The sequence below is a fragment of the Oryzias latipes genome, chromosome 3 (assembly GCF_053564925.1).
Source record: "Oryzias latipes strain Hd-rR chromosome 3, Olatipes_Hd-rR_3.1".
NCBI classification, from domain to species: domain Eukaryota; kingdom Metazoa; phylum Chordata; class Actinopteri; order Beloniformes; family Adrianichthyidae; genus Oryzias; species Oryzias latipes.
In genome coordinates, this window is record NC_136239.1 from 29,017,798 (window position 1) to 29,038,838 (window position 21,041).

General features: G+C 40.0%; 1 protein-coding gene across 15 annotated transcripts in view; it reads right to left on the reverse strand.

Annotated features, from left to right (window-relative positions):
* esrrga (estrogen-related receptor gamma a) overlaps window positions 1-21,041 on the reverse strand; it is a 128,852-nt gene that overhangs the window by 43,301 nt on the left and 64,510 nt on the right. For 5 of the 15 annotated variants that reach the window (XM_078944079.1, XM_078944071.1, XM_078944076.1 and 2 more), the window contains 2 exons: window positions 11,825-11,983; window positions 923-1,347 (listed from right to left, as the gene is read on the reverse strand). In XM_078944079.1, the coding sequence (XP_078800205.1) occupies window positions 923-1,347; window positions 11,825-11,982 (583 nt within the window). In that variant the 5' untranslated portion in view covers window position 11,983. Of the gene's footprint in view, window positions 1-922; window positions 1,348-11,824; window positions 11,984-14,548; window positions 14,607-20,453; window positions 20,867-21,041 lie in introns of those variants that run through there. The other 10 variants (XM_011491066.4, XM_011491062.4, XM_011491047.4 and 7 more) reach the window with 6 other exon arrangements.

Below are 21,041 nucleotides of genomic sequence, written 5' to 3' on the forward strand. Positions count from 1 at the left end.
TCCATTATCAAGGGAATTTCTGATGAACTCCCAACTATCTGAAATGATTACCTTATGGCAAACAGTTTGACTGATTCAAGGGGAAATAAAGGATGTGATCAAGCTGAGAGTTGAGTATTAAACGAATACCCTTAAATCTGTTGAACAAACTTGAAATACCTGTGCATCTCCTGCAATGTTGTTAGTCCTAACAAGACATAAGCAAAGGATTACGAAGCCTAATTCCTGGTGCTCTTCTCATTATCTGGATTATTTCTCTATCCCTCTCTACTTTTACCCCTTACATGAACTTCTGACCAGCAGACATGACCCGTGGCCCTGGTCTGACACTAGGTTATCCCCCAGACTACAAGCTTATAGCAAACGCTCTTCAAGCATAAGCAGCTCGATGTGGGAATGCAAACACTTAATAGGAAATTGTTTTGAAGCTGTTGATGAAGTAGAAGTCAAGGTTGTGGGTGAAAGAGTGAGGAAAAAATAGCCTGGGTGGGTGTCCTGGTGGCTCACTTAGCTGACAGAGGAAACATACCTCATAAAAATCTGGGTTTACATCTGGCCTGGGGCTTTCATTGTGTCCTGGATTTTGCTCAGCTGTACATGCAGGTGTATGAGAGTGAATTTCAATGAGTCTGTGCAATTCATTTTAATAAAGGGATTTTTACGAAAACCTGCGTACATTTTTTGACCTTTTTATTAAAGCTTTTCTATTAGGTGCATACAATTTCATTGAATTTAAGCAGTTTTATTTTCTTTTATTTATTTATCTCATCCATAAATACCCTTTTGATGCACTTCTGGCTTTTTATTCTGACTGTGAAGACTTTGTGAAGGTTAACTGTGAAGGTTAACTTGTATGAAGGTTAACAAATATAAGAGATGTTTGGGAAGACATTGGCAAAAAACAGTAAAAATGAAAGCTAACCTTGAATGGTGCGTTTGAAGAAGGCCTTGCATGCCTCACACGATGCCACTCCATAGTGGTACCCTGATGCAATGTCCCCACACACCAGACACAACCTTTTGGGCATGGAATTTAACATGTACTCGCACTTAATTTGTGAATCTTCTCCAATTGTTGACGAACAGTCCTCGTAACGTTTTGATCCAGGGCCACCGGCTGGTCCCAGTGGTCCTGCGCCAGAGCCATAAAGGCTTGGGGAGTCTAAGCCGTTGGGATGACCATTCATAGTGGACGAATATGAGCCTGAGGCGTCACTGGAGCCACCAGGGGAGTGATGGTTTAGACTGTCAGTCAGGGAGGCAGGACTTGACGGCTCTGTCTTTATATAAGAGGACGGACAACTCGACTCAAGGTGGCGCTCCTTACTGGACATTCTGCAGAGAAGCCTGGGAAAGTGAGACAGAGGGAAAAAAAGGAGAAAAGCAGATAAAGAAAAGCACAACTGGCAAATGTGTATGCGACACATAATACAGAGACAGAAATTAATACTTTGAATGTCCTGTAAAGCAGTCATTGATGTAATGTCATACTTCCTCTTTGGATTTGTGCTCTTTCAAAGAATTCAGCGGGATCTAAATACAAATGCATGAGGAATGACTGAACCATGGCTGTAGAGGCAAAGAGTAGGAGACTTAATGGCGTTCATTAGGGAAACCAAATCTTTGGGAGCAGCAGAGAAGCATCCATTGCAGCACACAGCCACACAAACATGTCTGCATGCTTGGGAACAGGGTCATCCGTCACTTTCCAGTCAATAGCAGCTTGTTGAACATGAAGGTAATCAGTAAGCAGCCCCTCTGCTGCTCAGTCATCCCAAAGACAGCCCGCACGCAGAGACATGGACTCATACATGGTCATCTGCAGGTACACTTTCAAATACAGTTTCAGTAAACAGCGAGGCCATGAAATACAAAACAGCACAAACACTGTATTGAACCAGAGCCAGTTCATCGCTACAACCCTCTTCTTTTGTTCTCCTTTATTCTTTTGCTCCCCTGCTTTTTCTTCCATCTTTCCCTAAGGAGGCTGGCTGCTGTCTCCTTAATGACAGTTGTAATTAACAGCAATCTTCTCCGTCCATATCTCTCCATCCCCTCCTTTGTCTACCTTGCTATCTATCTGCCCGTCTCCCTATCACATCCTATTCAGTGCCATCTCTTTTTCACTCTCTTCTTCCATCCTTGCCCTTTCTCTTGTTATTCCTCTTTGCATTACTACTCCCTGTCCCTGTAACCCTGCCTCTGCGCCCCTCACTCTCTTTTCATTGTTAAAGGCAGAGTGCACAAAAGGGGTTTTTAATTAAGGCAGGATGCTGCTAAACGAGGAGCTTCTAAAGTCCAGCCGGCCAGTAAAAGATCCCTGTCCTACAGGGACTCATAAAACACAGGCGGTGTCTTGGCGGTAAATGGAGAGCTGCCCGGGCAGAGGAGTGAAGAACAGATACAAAACAGGAAAGCTGGAAGAAGTGAAAGGTTTGGAGGATGGTGGAAAGCAAAATATTTAAAGCTGAGGGGATTGATGACAGACAGACACACTGTGTCACTTGGAACACAGCATAATCTGTTTGATGCAAAATAAGATTTCAACTTATTTTTGCAAACCCACCAAAAAGGAGAGAAAAAAAGGTCTATTCATCCTTTCATTAAATGATGTGACATTTATGATGCAGAATACTTTGGCCCTCTTCAACCCTTTCATCATATATTTTATTCTCTTTTATTCCCTTTCTTGCGGGTTCCTCCAACTCACTGACTCCATTAATCGTGGCTTTGTGGTATTCACCAATGTCTATAAATCCATTTATCTGATACTAAGGTGGGCCTTTATTTGAAATGAGAGAAAGGTGTGGAAACAAATCAAGACAGAGAAAAGCAGGTAATAGGAGTAGAGCAGAGGGGGTGGTAGTGACGGAGGGATGAGCGAGAGATAGAAACACATAAACTGCTTGAGTAAGCAAAGAGAAAATAATTTTATATGTAGGAAAGAGTGATGGGAAGGAAAGAAATCACAAGAGGTGGTCTGCGCTCCAGCAGATGGGGAGAAAACAGTGGTGACAGAAAAAGTGAGTGGACCCATTTAAGTAGATGATGTGATGGTGATGATTTTATCTCTCCCTTTTTCAGTCTTTATGCTCTTTTGTGCCCTCCCCCCTTCGACGGTCAATCCCTGTGAGTGCCATTAAGTAAAAGAGTTTAAGTGCCAAAAGATCTCTTTCCATTCTCCATCCCAGTCTCATCTCTTTTGCTCCATCATGCCTTTTTTTCTCTCCTCTTGCCCAGCCTTACGCTGCTTATAAATGAAAAATAATGGCAGTCGTAGAGGGAGGAATAAAAAGACTAAAAAAAAGATGTGCGTGCAGAGAAGTAGAGGAAAGAAGATTAAGAAATCACAGCCAATGTGCTGCGCCGAGCGAGAGGTTGAATGCATTTATGTATGTATGTTATCAGTATAATTACAGTGCTATGTAGCAATGGCTCACTGCTGAAAGAGCAATCTTATTGTGCTTGTCTGCTCTTCAGATGAGTATTCAGAGAAAAGGAAGAGTGTAGGTCTCTATTAATCCATTCTCTCCATTTTTCTCTGTTTCAAAAAATTTGAATTATTATAAAAATTGGATTAAACAGTTTCTATTTTTTTTATGAAAGAATAGTTCTTTGTCTTTTTTAGAGGCTTTTTTTCTCCTTGTGATCTTTATTTTTTTCTCTGCAATTAAGTTATTCATATAGCATTTCCGTAAAGTCCATAATCCTTGCACAATATGAGGAATTGTCCAAAATATTGGTCACTTACCGAGAAGGAGGGTCTAAGGGCAGGGATGCCCAGTTTAGCCTAGTCTGTTTGTTTAGCCATGGCCTATTGAATTCTATGACTTCATGTTCTTTATGATTTCATGTTTATTAAACCGGTGTGAAGCCCATTGAGACGACTATTGTTGTAATATTGGGCTATATAAATGAATTCAATTGCAATGAATTACATAGAAAATATTAAACTGCAGTTTAATAGTAATATAACTATTATGAAAAATTCCCCATTTTGCTTTGTTCTCATGTTTATTTCCGTCCTTTGTGAATGCCTTAAAGTTATTACCTTGTTGGTGAATTACAAATGTGTAATAAATCCAACTGATATGAAGGCAGGCAATTAACATTGAATTTTTAGTACGATGGATGTTGAATATTGTTGACAATAAGCCCCCCCCCCCCCCCCCCCTAAATTTAAGTGAGATTTTTGGTATAATCTTCAACTTATTCAAGTTTCAATTTTATCAAAAGATACTTTTAACCATTCATAAGTTACTGTTAAGCATCTGCTTCTTTAAAATATTTAGCAGTTCTGCTTACCTGAACTACAGAGATTGGGAACAAAAAACGTATTAATTTTATACCCTTTTTTCTAGTTCATTAATTTCTTACTTTTAGATGGTACAGACTGATTAACGAAGAAAAGACTTTAAAACAATAAGCAGTCATTGAAGTTGCGAGTTGAAGCAGGCAAACGTGCAATTATTGTGTCAGTTAGGGCGACAACCCTGCTTCACTTTGCACAGTTTACTTTAAAGCTTGCACTTTATGCCTCTGGGTGTGTGCATGCTCCCTCTTACCATGTACAATCTTTGTGTATACTTCTCTAAATGTAAATGTTTTAATATAAAACAGCTTCTGAAATATTATTTTTCAATTTCCTTTAGGATTAATAAAGCTTCATCTTCTAATATGAAACAGTTTTTACCCACCTGCCTGTGGGTCATAAAAAAGGGTTAATGCTTACATTATGGAACTGCAGCTTCCACATTTGATAAGAATCTATAACCTGTTCAAACTGATTGTCAACTACAGTGCTAATACACACTATTTTTTCTGTGGACACATTTGAGTAAACTTTGTCTCAAAATGAAATTATATATTTTATTTTAAAGCTGTTTTTGTTAAAAAGAAGAAAAAAAACAGGAAGTGAAAAGAATGTGGGGAGAGAGAGAAGAAAGACACAGAGGAAATGGATGTGATGAAAATAGAGACAGAGGAAAGAATTGCTGACAGTGGAGCCACCACGAGATGGCTAATACCTTTCAATCACACCAAGCATTGTGCTTTCAATGCTGATAAGAAGACCGTCCAAAAAGGAAAAAAAAAGGATAACACTGGCAACGTTTAGGAAGCGAGGAAAAAGAAGGTAGTACGAACGCAACATGTATTTACATTTCCACAATTAAATGAGATATCATCAACAGAATGAATTGTTTTTTTCAGCTTTCCCTTCCTCTGTTTTGCTTCCTCTGCTCTATTTCTTCCTCAGTTTGAGTCCTCGACTATCTGTGGAGGGTCGTTGAACTGCTTGTGAGCTTGTTAGTTTGATATAGCTGTGAGTGAGCAGAAAAACACATGTGAGCTTTACTCATCCTCGCACACATCAGTTCAGAAGGAGCAGTGCACTCCTGCAAAAAAAAAAAAAAAAAGGGCAGCGAGACACATTCTAAAGTCTAATGACTGAACCCAACATATAAGTACAGCAATTTCAAGTTTTGGCAGTTACTTTCAATTTCTTGGTCTGTTCTTTTTAAACTCTAACTTAAATGCAATGAAACGCAGCTCTATTTATTCTCTTATAAGTACCGGTGTGGGTTTAAAGAGTGGTGGAGTTCAGCTCCACAAAATCAACGATTATAGTTGTTTTCAAAGACGAAAAATGAATGAGATGAAATAAAAAACCCTCCGACTGCGACAGTCAATCTGAAACACTCTCCCTCCTGCCGGGCTCCCTCCTGCCTTCTCTCCTCTGCTCTCTTTGGGTCTCAATCTCTCGCTGTCGCCGTTTCTACTTCTCAAATACAAACACCCTCTATCATTATTTCTCCCTCTCACTGCTTCACACACACACACCCTCACATCCAAGTCAAACACACAGACACATCATGGAGCAGATCAATTGTTACAGTGTTAGTCGGGCAGGAAACCTGTAATTCACTTCATTGGCTGCAGAATAAACCCCTGATTACATACAATCAATGTGATAATAGCTAAAACACATTCTGCCCAATGGGCTGTTGGGCTGTAAAGACTGGAAGAGGAGAGGAGTGCTTGTGTCTGTATTTCTGTGTGTGCCTCTGCCCTCAAAGTCCTGTGAGAAAAAGGTATGAATCTTCATGCAACTGACACAAATTACACATAAAACACCAACAAAGACATGCAGTTGTGAAATTGTGTAAGATTTGAAAAAAGACTGTTTGGGCTGTTATAATGTCCCCTGGCGTTTAGAAAGTCTGCACAGACATACACACAAACTGGATGTATAGCAGTGGGAGGCGGCACATGCAGCGCAATCTTAGCCCGACTTTATTGATCGAGAAATTTGTGCTTTTCCAATGGACAAGAGTAGGGAAACCTCAAGCTCTGGAAGATATCAATAGTTTTTATGATTTCAAATATTACAAGGCAAAAATTGATTACTTTTGTTTCCAATTCTCTCTCAAAGGTTCAGATGTAAGTTCAGGAATAAGAGGTTTAAAGCTAAACTTTCGTTTAGCTGCATTCTTTTTTTTCCCCTTTTCTACTGTTTACTAGCACATATCTGCCACCTACAGTTGGAATAGGCTTGATGTGAAATGTTAAAGCCGTGAGAATCTCGCTCCAGGTTTTTTCTGTCACAGCTTTATTCCCATATACCAAAGCCTTAGTGTCATATAATTCCGCCAGGTGCACAAACCGCAATTATTAAATTCGCCTCCATGATCAGTTTTTCAAATTATTGGTACTTCCATGAACTAAAGGGGATGTCATCTGTACGTCACTACCAAATCTGAGTCCCTGATTGGCCAACGTTCGACGAGGTTTTAAAGCTGGACGCATGTTTTGTATGTAAGGCCCGAAAACAGTGGTGGAAACTTGCAAAACGATGCGAGAATGTGAGCGTTTAGAACGCAAAGGCCCAAAACGCACATTTACAAAGACTTTTCATAGGAAGTTACCACTTGAACGTGTGGTGTGAATGTAGCTTAAAGCACCCAATGTGAATCAGATTGGATTCTGGGAAGGTTGATTAAAGAAAGATTAAAACAATCATTTGCTTTTTCATGTCTGCTGTGTGTTACTGATTGTGGTGATGTCCATTGAGATCTAAATATTACTTTGCCCTGTTGAGCTGATTTTACTGTATTTTCATTTGGCAAAAAAATATGTTGGTAAATGAAAACAGAGGAACGAATGGCTGTCTGCTAAGATGAACCCCTTTGTAGAGGCCTTGAACATTCACAATCATAAGAATGCTTCTATTTTTATTAAAATGTGTATCGAGTAATACCTTCCACCTGAATAAGTTATTTATTCAAATCATGCCGAAGAATATATTGGTAGATAAATAGTATCAAATGTTTGCCTCTCAAACAGCTTTGAAAACCATATCAAAAGACACTACAGAAGAGGAAAATAATAATACAAAAAAAGTGTTGAAAATCAAAGTATTCCCCCAATCGGATTAAAAGCGCATTTTATTAAGCAGATGGTGAAAGAGGATTTCTATCCTCACAAATATGACAGGTCTTTCAAATGTGACACAGGAGGAAGAGATGGTCAGAGGGGAGGGGCTTGCATGGAAAAGAAGGCAGGAAGGAAAAGGTGAAAGACTACAAGAGACGGCAAGATAGGGGGCATGTAAAGCAAACCTGTACTCCACTTGAGAGAGTGAGGAACCAAAGTGGAATATGAGAGCAGAAAGAGAGAGGAGAGAATGAGGAGCAAAGGATCCGAGGTGAGAAGGAAAGGAGGTAAAAGCCAACGGAGCGCCAAAGCTGCATTCTTTAAGCAGATCAGATTTGGGGAAATTGGGCTGTCACTACCGGATTGGGATGATTTACACCTATCCATCACAGAGAGCTGCAAAATCAGTGTATGCACAGTAATACGCAGCAGCTTCAAGAAATTGTCTGCTATAAAAATAATCCACCCATTTTTTTCTGTATGTCTACACATTTTAACAGTTAAATATTAAAATAAAAATAACCTATATACCATACTTTTAGACAGGGAAGCACAATTTCAGAGCTCAAATGAGTTTACAACAATTTTTGTTTTTTACTTACGTAACAAAACAAAAAGAAACACCAAGGTCCAGCCCAGTGTAAACAAATTTTCATTGCACTTCTTCAAGCTGTCATAAGCTGCTGCTGGTGGTCGTGTCCTGATCTTCCCTCTTTTCCCAGTGCCCTCCTTGCTCCCCCTCCCTTCACTGCTGGCTGATGCACCTTACAGCGTCGCCCCTGGACCATCTGTTAGGGAATCTAATTCACATCCAGTCATAATCAGGTTTGCTGGAGTGCCCACTGTCGCTGTCCATCTCTGTCTCTCTGTCTGTCTCTGCCTGTTTTTTCTGCTGTCCATTTACTATTCAATCTTTGAATGTCAGCCGAAACTTTTCTGTTCTTTCTTATCCTCCTCTTCTGCCTCAACACAGTTTGGTATCTTTGTCTCTATAAATAATATTTTAAAGTGTAATTGCACAAGACCTAATATATCGGAACTTTTTCTTCAGCTTTGTCTTTTTTAACAACCTTCTACTTACAAACACAGAGCTGTAAAGAATATTCAACTTCATCGATGAATCAATCTATCACATCGATCGGTCTGAGACAAGTTGTTAATCGAATCAACCTACACCACTGAAAAATGGTTTAAAAATTCAGTAAATTAATTATTTCGTCATTGGAAAATACCATATGGACTGAGACACGGTAGGTTTATTTTACTATAACTGACAAATTACCAATTAACATCACAGCAGAGAACACATGTGATGACAGCAAATGACATCATTCCAGTCCAATGTGTGGATACACTTTGAATTTTGCAAAGACATGTGACCATACAGTGTGTTAGAATGTTCTAAAGAAGTTCCCCTTGGAAAAAAACAAGGGTGGAAAAACATTGGGCTGAACTTTATGTGACTAAAATTTGAATGGACTTAACATTATTTCTTGTTTCTTTGTTTTTTTGTACACATATCTTATTTAAACTTGATTATCCTGGAATAAATCCAAGGAATCTGGAAAAATTCACCTGCACTGTTCGGTACCCAGGTATTAATCTCTGAGTCACCCTGGTTGAATTTTTGGGTGTCCTGGATTGATTTTAGGTTAGTGAATTGGATTGAATCAAATCGTTCAAATTGAACCAATATAGACTCGAATCAGCAACCACAAATTAATATAAGAATAAAATCGTTAAAATGAATCCTTACACCCCAAAAACACAAGAATGTCTTTTTGGCATTTCAGTGATTTACAATAATATTAAAAAAAATCATGTTTTGCAATTTAAATCAGATTTTGCATATGTTCATGGGTGCATAAAGGTGCATGCTTGCTCAGGATGGGGAGTAAGGCGAGCTGAGGTGAAGGGGGTGGAAGTTAATGAGAGAGAGGTGAGCGTCTGGAACCCTCTCTTTCTTTCTCTCTTTCTTTCTCTCGCTCTGCGCCCGCAGTAATCCTCTTCTATAAATCTGCAATCCAATCAGCGTTGTCCACACAAATACGCACACACACAAGCACACTCACACGAGCTGTTGGGAGGCCCATCTGTGTGTTAAGGCAATCTGCTTTATCATTATGATTACATTGGGCTCAGTTTACAACAAAGTCTATGAGTGTGTGTGTGTGTGCTCATGCGTCCCGTAGCTGCTTGACGTTAATCACATTCCCATGGTTTGATGGCCTAAATAAAAGGAGGAATAATATTGTTGCTGTCCAGTGAAAATTGCAGATTTCCAATAACTCATGTGGGGTTTTCTCACTGCTCAAAAAAATAGTTTTGACACAAAAAAAAAGACTTGACAAAAGTTAACAGAGAAGCTCGTTAAATCTGTTTCATGCAAAATATCGTCAAAGGTTGCATTTCACAACAATAAATACATTTACATGTATCCATTACAACAAAAATAATTTGTTTGCATTATGAGTTTGTTGACACCAACTACAAATATATTACTTGAAAATAAATGAACTGTAATGTTCTGCCTCTGTCTTTCAGGAGAGTGTGCGTGTGTACATGTGTGCGTGTGTGAGAAAGAGAAAGTAAGTATATAATCATGACCAAATCCCATCAACGCAGTAGGAAGTCAGATATCCTGTGGAAATGCCCGTGTGATCTTATGCCACTGTTGTGTGTTCACAGTGTTTGTTTAGTGCACATATGTGTGTGTTTGTGTGTGTGCGTGCACATAAAATGTTTGTAAAGATTAACTGCAACACAGATTCCTACATATTGGTATAAAAAAATATTACATTTAGATTTTTTTTGCATACTTGTCAATGACCAACAAAGAAAACTGCTTAGTTGCATCTGAGACTTTTTTGGATCAATAATAAAATAGATCAACTGTCTGTTGATGTCCATTTAGCTTTACTTAAAACTCAGTCCAGTGCAGCAAAAACTAACATTCTTCAATGAGAATATCAGGGAGTTTTGAATATGTGCAAGCGTATTATAGTGTGTGACATGACTGTTGCCCCCTGGCAAACCTTTACCCCCCTTATTGACACTGTTTGCCCGCACACATGCAAAACTTAGACAGGACTGAGCTGCAAGTATACATCTCGGTGATCCGCTGATGGGCTGCGTGAGAACAGCTTGCCAGACCTCTAATTGGCTTGACTCAGACTAACCCTGATATCCTGTTGGACTCTGACTTCCCACTATAGGGTAAGCTCACAATCACACATTAAAAACATTAAAATATGTATATATATTTATATATAGGGGGTGTGCAATGGTCAAACAATGGACAAATCAATAATCAACTCATAGGCTGATATAATTGTCAAAAACCCAATGTATGCATGTAATCTACATTTGTGTAATTAGGTCGGATCACAGCAGAATTTTAACAGAAAGGACAATTCACTTTACAGGTGTTTTTTAAAGAAAATAATACTTGACTAACTAGAAACATAAAACTCTGTATTTCCGCTTCAGCTTATTTGCAATATGTTTTATTCCCAAAAAATAAAAAGCACAGTTACTGTAATAGTTCTGCAAGCTTAGCCGGTGTTAATATTTTAAATCCAGATGAAATGTTTAATATCAAACAACTTACAGATAAAGAGACAGAGACCTGCACAACAATGTGAAGGCAGGAGCTCTGTGTCTGCGTGTTAAGCATCAGGCATTTACTCTGTTTCAATGCAAAACAAGCAATATATTTACAGTGACTGTTCTAAAAATGGACCAACGCACCGTTCTGTAAAACCTGTCTCCAACTACGAAAACACACAAACGGTTTCTTTGAAACTTAAAAATGATTTTTTTGTAGGACAGACGAAGCTTCCACATTTATACGTTTATTGCATCTTCAAATGTAAAAAAATTGACACCATTTATTAATGTTTGAGGCTTAAAACAAAAAGTCAGGTTTTGACAAAGTTTAAAGATTTTTTTTATGTTTTGTGTATATATTGTAAGTGAAATTTGAACCTTTTTTTAGGAAATATCTAACATATAAACACAGTCAACTGTAGGATTTGGCAACTATTGCCACAATTGCAATAAAATATAGATTTGACCTCTAGTGAATTACTTTATTAAGTGTGAAATATTTGTAGAGAAAATTGTGTCAAGTTGTTAGTTAACGTATATGCACTGAAAGAAAATTGTGGAGCTCAACTGGAAGGGTAAAGAGGGCCCAACTAAATTTAAAAAAAAAGGTATAGATAAAAAATGTGTCAAAAATACTCAAGACGGCAGTTCTTTGTATTTCTGGTGCAGTATACCAGTACCATTACTTCATTTAAATCTGTATCAGACATACAATAACAGAGAGATAAAACAGTTTTTTTGTGATTATTTATAGCTTTTTGTAAGGCAGTGATTACCTTACCTGGGGTTGTAGAGGGCATGTGCGTCTCTCATGTGGTTGGCCTCTAGTGGATCGTAGCTCTGGTGCATCCTCCAGGCGCCAGCGCCACATTTACCATAAGCTGACTTGGAGTTATCTTCACTGCTGCTGTTCACCAGTGGTCCCTTCGATAAGTTCATTCTGTGGACCAAGGGAGTTGAAAAAAAGAGACATGGAAAAGAAAATGAGCTTTGTTACAGTCTCCTCTGTGTCTTGATGAAACCAAATAATTAAACTACAGTAAATTCAACTGCTCCAAAAAGATTTTAACATTAACAACACAGATATGAAAGGGAACAAACAAATGAAACAGGTGGATTATAAGGAAATGAAATGCTGGACACAACATTCAGATCTCCACTCATTCTTGTTTTAGTGATGTTTGATTTCTATGTAAAAATAAATATACATAAAAAAGGTTGATTTTTTTGCAGCGCATTTCCAAAACTCAATCAAATACAATCAAAAACACATAACTGACACAAAGCACAAAAAAGCTCGAGCAGCATTCAGAGATATGCTCAGAGGCTCAGAGGACAATTTTAAAGGAGAAAAAGGTTTTCTTTCTCAGAATATGTTAACATTAAATGTAAACGTAAAGACTTAAGTTCAAGATAAAACTGTCGGCACCAATTTTTTACCAGTTTTAGTTTCGGAAAATGTTTTAAAAGTTGGAATAAAGTGAAAAGTCTTGGAAATTTGTCTTCTTTCAAACAACCAACCAGATCTGTCAAGAGAGGAGCTATCATTGAAGGAATAAGGTCAGCCGGAGGAAAATAAAAATAAATAGTACTTCTAAACACAAAACTAATTGAAATAACTCAGTCGTAAAGGAGGGGGGAAAAGAAAAGAGATTGGGGGTAAAGTCTGTTTGCCCTATATTTAAACAACAAAATGAGGCTGTTCTTCTAAAAGCATGGGAAATGCAAAAGAATACTTGTATGTACTTGTAAGATTTCCTCTGTCTGGCTTGACAAATATGTTTGAATAATTTAAAAAGTGGAAAATCTATTATGACTAATAATAGAAATGTAAAAAAAAAAAAACTAGCTTGACAAATTGATGAGGAGCGAGCCTAAATTTGCGAAGTAAAAAAAATTGGTTCACCTTGGGGCTGAGCAGTGTTTCTTCTCATACAGTAACTGCCTAAAATTTGCTTTCGATTTACTCGTTTCCTTCTGTTATGATGACACCCCTGCATGCATGCTTTTTTTTTCTTCAGAAAAATGTATCAGTCAACAGAGCAGGATGTTGGTACTTGTCACAAACTGAAAGACACCTATTTACCAATCAAACACACAGTCATTATCGTGCATGTCTGTTGGCATGGTCTTGTTTAGAAGAGGTGAGCCAGGCAGACGGAGCAGAGACTTGTTTAACAGACATTCCTTCATTCACCCGCCACCGCGCTGGGCTGGCGCGTTCAGAGTTAGAAGGCCAGAGTGTGTAATATGTAGGCTTTAGTTCCACTCTGGTGAATAGGAGGAATCAATATCTTTCTGCTTCTGCTGTTGCATCAGACACCTATTGGCTTTGGTTGTGGTGTCACAATGCTATATAGACAGGCAACACTTAATACTACTGATTTTTATTGGGGAGTGTCCTGGTGTCACACTAGACTAAAGTACATCCAGTACAAAGTGCACGCAGTGGTGATAGTTTGAATCCCCTTTCGGTCCTTGCTGGTGTTATGCGTGTCGCTGAATGAACTGAGATCCTTTCAACAGGCCAGCAGTGACGCACACAGAGATGATGAAAGGTTCAAAAGCAGAGAAAAGCTCATTTCAGTAAAACTACTTACTCTGAAACCCAAGACATTTTGGTCCATAAAGAGCACAAAACATTTTCTCACGTTGCGATGCATTAGGCCTCAGTATCGACCAATTACTTGGGCTGCACTGTCATTCTGCATACCGTTACTTTAATAATTCATTCCTTTGAATGTATAAATGCTACACATTTTAGATCTCACATAACGTCTTCTTGAACTTTGTGTATTTTGAAATTCAGCATTGTGTTCTGTTTGTTTTATGCAACTTAAGGATCTTCCTAATTTTTCTCTCCTGATTGCTAAAATAAAAGATATTTTTTTTAATCGTTCAGTCCTTTCCTGCATTTATATCTGCTGTACACCATTATAAAAAGCCTATTATCATAATGAAATCTGATATTATGCAATAATGTTTTACATAGCAAAAGGCTGCCTGCTAACAATCTAAATGGGTCAAAATGAGAAAAGGTTTTTTTCTTTTCACTTTTTTTGAGGAAAAACTGGAGTCAAATTCACCTCACACTGCAATTATGTTAAATATGTTCATTTAAAGTTCTGGACGAGAATAAAAAGAAAGCATTAACCTACATGATTCTGTCAAACTTATTTAAGCACCTGTCAGTGTGTGTCAGCAGCGCACACTGGTGTTGTGTGTTCGTGTGTGTGTGTGTGTGTGTGTGAAAATAGGGAGAATGTGGGTGTCTTTCTGATGCTCAGTGACTCACTCATGTGTTGCTGGCCCATCTGTGAGCCGAATGACCACTGCACAGTTTGTGTGCTTGTGTGTGTGGCTCTGTGTGCGCATAGCAGAGAGACATGGAGGTGCCGTGATTGATGAGACAGTTGCCATTCTTGCTAATGCAAAATGCACCTATCCCTGAAGGGAGCAAATGCCACATCACACACGAGTGTGCCCACAGTTACGACTGCCTCACCTAATTATCCCAGTCTTCAGGGCAGGGTGATGTCTTACAATCACATGCACGATGTCTGTCCCTAAGTAGGCATAAACACAGCATGAAGCGCAGTCAAACAGTCAACACATCTGTTTTTGAATATTTAAACAAAGATTTGGTCAGAAACTTCTAACTCCTTCACGCCATACTAAATAAATGCATTAAGGAAACTAGAAGGAAAATTCAAACCCAACTTTCATCCTAAAAATCTTTTTGAGCTGCAGCGCATCCCATTTCTACCAGGAATATTTCATAGAACTTTTGTAAACGTTGACAACATCAGCGAGTCGTGTTGATGGTGAAACCCAAGGGTCAGCAAAGACCTGACACATTCAGCCTGTGCATGTGTGTGTTCTGGAGCCAATAAAATGACCGCTATGATTACACGTGCTACCTGGGTGATCATATTTGTACACACATATGTGCAGCTACACTGCTTTGACTACACGTGCATTGGGACAGGTGGGGCTGGGCGCAGCACTGCGTGTGTCTGCAGGGATGTGGATGTGTGTGCACGTTAGCGTTTGCGACGGGAGCTGTTAGCGAGGCAGGCGGCAGATGGGCTGTCGGCCTTAATAGGGACTGAGCGGGTGCAGGAAGGTGACAGCTTCACAAGGGAGGGGTGTGCTGAGAGGGAGAGGGCGCGTGTTGGGGGTAGCGGATGGTGGAGGAAGACAGAGATAAAAGGAAAATGAATTATCAGCGGAGGTGAAGAAAAGAACAGATCAGCAGTGCCAAGGAATACAGCTCCTGAGGCCGGGGACTGTTTGTCCAACTTCATCATTACAATAATTCTTTAATAATGTAATGATATACATACTCATGCATACAAATATTTAGAATTGAGAGGAATTTCAGTCACATTTTGATGTAAAAGTAAGAGTTTTAGGTCTTAGATTAAGAAAGAGCATAGACTTGATTCGAACCCTCCAGCATTAAATTGAAAGATCCTAATTTAAAAGTTAACTAAGTTTCTGACTAAATTAAAATATAATTTGAAGTCATTGCACAAAAGAAATCAGAAGAATTTGTCGCTGATATATTTTTTGTTTAAGGTCACGTAAGGCATGATTGGTATGTTTGTAGACATTTGCAATTTCAGAACCAATTCCCTTTATGGAATTTATTTTTATTTGTTTTGGAAAAAGAAAAAAGGTTTGGAGTGAACTGTTTGCGCACACGTGACAGGGCTGCTTCACCTCACACAGAAACACCGAACGCCAAATAAATTCATCCATAACTCTGTCTTAATATGAGTTTGACTTGGGAACAAACTACGTAAATTTTAATTGTTACAAAGAAAAAAAAGTTTGAGGTAATGAGCAGGAATATTTTACCAACCATTTTTGAGCATTTGTTATCTCAGCCATTTCTTTAGCTCTCAAGGCCTTTTCTAGCAAACCAGAGCTCCAAAATCTGTACTTTTGCTTAAATTAATGTTGCATTTGTGGAAAAAAAAATGTTAGATATGATTGTGTCAACAGAGAGTGGATTTGTTAGTTGATGACAAAGGTAAAAGGAGACGCCGAGCGCACATATAAGCGACAGTAGGTGAAAAACGAAAAGGAAGGCAGACTAAACCCCAAAAAGCGGTGGGGTGGTGCACTGGCTTGTCATTCTCTACCCATCAGGCACACACATGAAGCATGATGGGAAGATGAAAGGAGGAATATTTCACTGTCACTCGGAAGGCGGCATGGTCATTCATTTCTTTCTTTCTTCCTCCCTTTGCTATCCCGTTCCTGTTCTAGTGTATCATTCCATTTTTGCGCCCCCCCCCCCCCCTGCCGAAACAATGACAATTTAATCACATTCTTCGATCTGGGATGCAGAACAACCCGAGCAGCCAATCTATGCGCCTGATACGGAACCGCACAGGAGAAAAAGTGCAAAAGACGGACGAGACATCTGAACATGCATCATCTGCTCCAAAATCACGCACACACTTTTCTGTGCACACACAGCACCTCTCCATCGAAATGTGTCCTATTGTGGCCGGGTCTTCGCTGTCTCCTTCTATTAGCAGAGCGAAGAAGTAAAACCTCGGACAAACCTTCTCATATGACGCTCAGCTCAATAGTTTAATGCAGCTGAACTGCCACAACTCAAACTGGTAAAAGTTAAATAAAAAGTCCTGCAAAATCTGCAATCTCAATAGAAACCGAGATTTTTTTTTTTAAACAGACTCAACAGTCAGAGCCCATGTTTGGGATTAATAATTCTTATGAAAATTATTTTAAAAATGACCTAATTAATTGTGATAATTGCAATAATAATTGAAAGTCTGTTCTGATGAAAGGATGATGGACATATATTTGGATGATGTAACAGAGGGAATGAAAGGATGAGTACTGCAGAGAAAAGGATGGGGGAAGGAGAACAGATGAGCGGTATTGCCTCTCACTATATATCACTCTCTTCTTTCAATCAGTGCTCTAGCATTCACTCACAAACACACACACACACAGCTTTGCTCGAGTGTGGTGTAATGGCTAATTGCAGTCATGTGTGTGTGTCACAGCTGGTAAAGTCTCTCTTACTGCTCTTTCTGCACATAAAGGCGTGCGCTGACCCGTGACATACTCTCACACACTCAGAGCTCCGGTGAATCCGATATAAATCAGAAAAATTCCCATCATCAAGGTTCATCCCGTTTTGCTCTCTTATCACCAAACATCCATGTCTGCCGTCTTCCCACCTCCAAATACTGGAAACAATTTGCTTTCAGCTGTGCATGGGTGAGAGCGTGTTCGTCCGTGCATGTGTGTGTGCGCTCATGCATGTGTGCGTGTGTCCAGCGCACCTCCCGAATGCTGGTGCCAGACAAAAAAAAATAAAAAAATAAGCACCCCCCCTCCCCTGCTACCTCCCTCCCTTCCTCTCCTGCCTTTGCACCTCTGTCTGTCTCTCTCATTGCATCTTTGTCTTTATGGGACAAAAATACCAGCGGAATGCCCAGACCATCACGACAGAGGCCGCCATCAGCATGAGCGTGGGTCTTTGTGCGTCTGTGGGATTGTACAAAGTAAAAACTGACACACAATAAATTCAACGGAGGGGGGAAAGACGGACAGCCAGGCAAGGGGCCACACAAAAAGAGGGACAAGACTTCCTCATACTGCCCGTCAATAGGTCACAGAAAGAAAAAAAAATAAAGCGTAGGCAGGCGCAAACTCATGCATGACAACAAGCAGATGCAAATGCACACACACTCTCAGCCACACACACACACGTATATCCAGCAAATCGCTGCGGCACATATTGACATGCTTTGACAGATGAATTAAGTAAATGATTTTATAAGGAGATTAAAAGGATTTTAATTTACGCAATTCCTCTTTGCACCCCCCCAACCCCCCGTCCCTCCCTCCCATCCACTTTACCTCCTCGTCTCAACAGCTTTCCATCACTCATGGCCTGAAAACATCAGCGCGCAAGAGCCTGACACACAAAAAAGGCCTAAAAAAGTATGCGATTAAATTCATGCAGCACTTTCTTTTCCTATTGTGATTATTCTCATGTATTTCGATCTTTTCTTCCCAGATAAATAAATTATAATGTTTAAAAAACAAAACATGTATAAAACAACCTGTCAGTCCTGGCTCAGAGCTACAATGGGCAGACTGGTGGGCCTTCAAAAAAACGTTTTCTAGTACTTCTTCATAAAAATTGTTCATCAAAACAATTTTTCCAAGAATAAAATCAATTACAATATTTTTAGAAGTTAAAACAAGTTTGACCTTTAAAAACCAGAAAACAAATAATCTTTTACTTGTTTTTGCCATCAAAGAATTACACCTAGGGAAACTGTTGATCAGAAGCATTTTTTTCTTCTGGCTAAAAATGCTTTCTTTCCTTTTTTTTTTCTTAAGAACTGCAAAGAAAGGAAAAAAAAGACTGATATTTCTGTCCAAACATTTTGCAAATCTCCCATAGGATTTTTAGAACAACAGGATGAAAGCCCCTCCATGATTCTCATCCTAGTCATCCTGCAGAGCGTCGCCTTTACATCTGCACGGCCGCTGTGTAATTCTCACCAGGAGCCCGTCTCCTTCACATCCACCAATAAAAAAAGAAAAAGAAAAAAAAATCGACTAAAGTCAGTGTAGGAGATATTTTTAATGAGATGCAAATTGTATGTATATGGTGGCATGAGGGGAATGCAATTATGTTAACAGCTTAAGCTGTACTTGTTGTTATTATCGTTATGATCATCATTATCCTTAATATTTTAATTAGCATGGAAAAGCAATGCCTCAAAGCAAGGAAGGTGAAAGCCCAAGAAGGGGATAGAAGCCGATGTACATATGGATGGATGAATGGATTAAGGAGAGACAAGCTGGTGGCTGGACAGTGGGCTTCTCCCAAAAACATCTGAACATCATATGTGGACTTAACAGAACACACTCTCTCAGCTGCTGCTTTTAAGGCGTGCTCATTTCATTCACTCAAAGAAGGATTGGCCGGAATTAAAAAAAATATCCTCACTGGCTATCAGATTAGAAAGAAAATGAGTTTTAAGTCTGGTGTCTCTCATGTGTTTTATTTGAACACACATCTGTCTGATATCGTGGGAAGTCTTTCATACTTTTTGCTGTAAAAAATTCTAAATTCACAATCAGCTTCTGACACTTAAGTGTGTGACTTCCTAAAGGGCAACACAATGGATGAAATGAAAGATTCCCCCCCAACAAAAGATTAAACCTAAAACCAGTGAATTACTATAAAAACCCTCATGCACGTCATTTGTTCATGTTTTGCCAAAAAATGTTTTATAGCAAGCATCATGACATTAGACAACAAAGTTAGATTTAAAATTTAATGTAGAAAAACGGGGAGTTGTTCAGTGATAAAGTGGAGGTTTAAATTTGTTTTCTCTTCTAAACATTACAGCAAAAGCAGAGAAGGTAAAAGAAAAAGGCATTCACAAGGACAAGAAAGGTTAACCACACATGAAACATGTCACTCCTGTGCAAAAATATTAATCAAAGTGATTAACACATCTGCATATGTTTTTGCATCACATTCGCCTTTCATTTCTTCACTTTCTACCTTCCAGCTTTGGCTCAGCATCTCTGGAAATTAGTTCAGAAACAAAAATGCATACTTTTCCCACTTAATTCACAAAATACCAGCCAAATCAAGTTTGGTCACTAAACTAAACCTTTGTATTTCCTTAAGTCCTTACGCACGAATGCAAACCCTCTGCTTTGCCGATCAGCTCATCTGCGTTTGGAACACCTAAAAAGAGCAGAGCGCTGGCCAAAGGAGCAGCCCGGCGCGTGCGTGCCTGTCTTTGATTCCTGTGCGGGGCCACACGCTGAGCTGGCCGTCTGAAATTCAAGCTCCTCTGGCATTTAAGAGCGGAGTTCCCCCTCCTTGTCCTCCTCCTCCCTCCTCTCCATGCGGGCCCTTCCTCCGCGGTCCCCTTGCGCTGTAACCCCAGTGCCCCGCTCCCTCTTTGAATCTCAGCTCGGACGAGCGTGCACCTTAACGCACGCACAGATGCGCGTTTGGTTTAGACGAAAATGTCAGTTAAAAGTACACAAAAGATCTTTAAAAAAGTTAGGTTAAAGGTGTGCTCTGAACGTGTGCAGGTGTGCGTCTTACTTCCAGGTAAAAGAGGCGCGAATGCTTCTCCTTCACCTGCAAGGTAAAGCCACTGACTGTCCGGACACCGCAGCCGCACGCACCAACACGCATAGTAAAGGTGCGTGCACCTGACAGCGGGGACAACCTGAACGCGGCGCCGGTCACCTCCGCTGTTTACCGGCAGACTGACGCGCATTCCCGCACTCTCACGCACTCAGACTGTCACCCACAGCGGCACACGCGCACAGGTGGAATGATGGGTCAGGGGAGAAGATCAAAAGGTAAAATTTACCTACTCTTGTTCAGAGTGCATAAAAAGACACTCGGATAACGGGCGTCCTACCGAGTCCATCGACGATAACGGATCATTGTCATGTCAACCTCCTCCGAAGAAACACAAACAAACAATAAACAAAGAAAAATAAACAAAGCAAAGTTTTGTATATGTTTCCTCTTTCTTCTTCTCTTCTTTCTCTGGTCTTCCTCGGTCCTTCTTTCCACTTGGAGGGAGAAACACAATTACCAGACTGTGCGCAGCCTTCACTGATCGGCTCTGCGTGTGTGCGCAGCTGTGCGGGAGCGTGTGCGTGCGTGCGTGTGGATGCGAGAGCCAAGGAGCAAGGCTGCAGACACACTCTCTGCCGGCCGGCCGGGCAGTTGGGACAGAAAGCTGTGCTGCTGTCCTAATCAACGACTTAAAGCCCCGATAGCTGCTCATGAATATTAAGCAGAGCTTTGCATATGCAGTCCCTCAGGCCCCGCTCCTGTTGTGATTGGTGGACAGCTGACCAATAGCTGCGCGGTGAGGCGGGGACAGAGGTGGGGAGAAGGCGGGAGAGCTACAGAGAGGGAGAAGTGCAGGTGGAGAAGGAGGGATCAG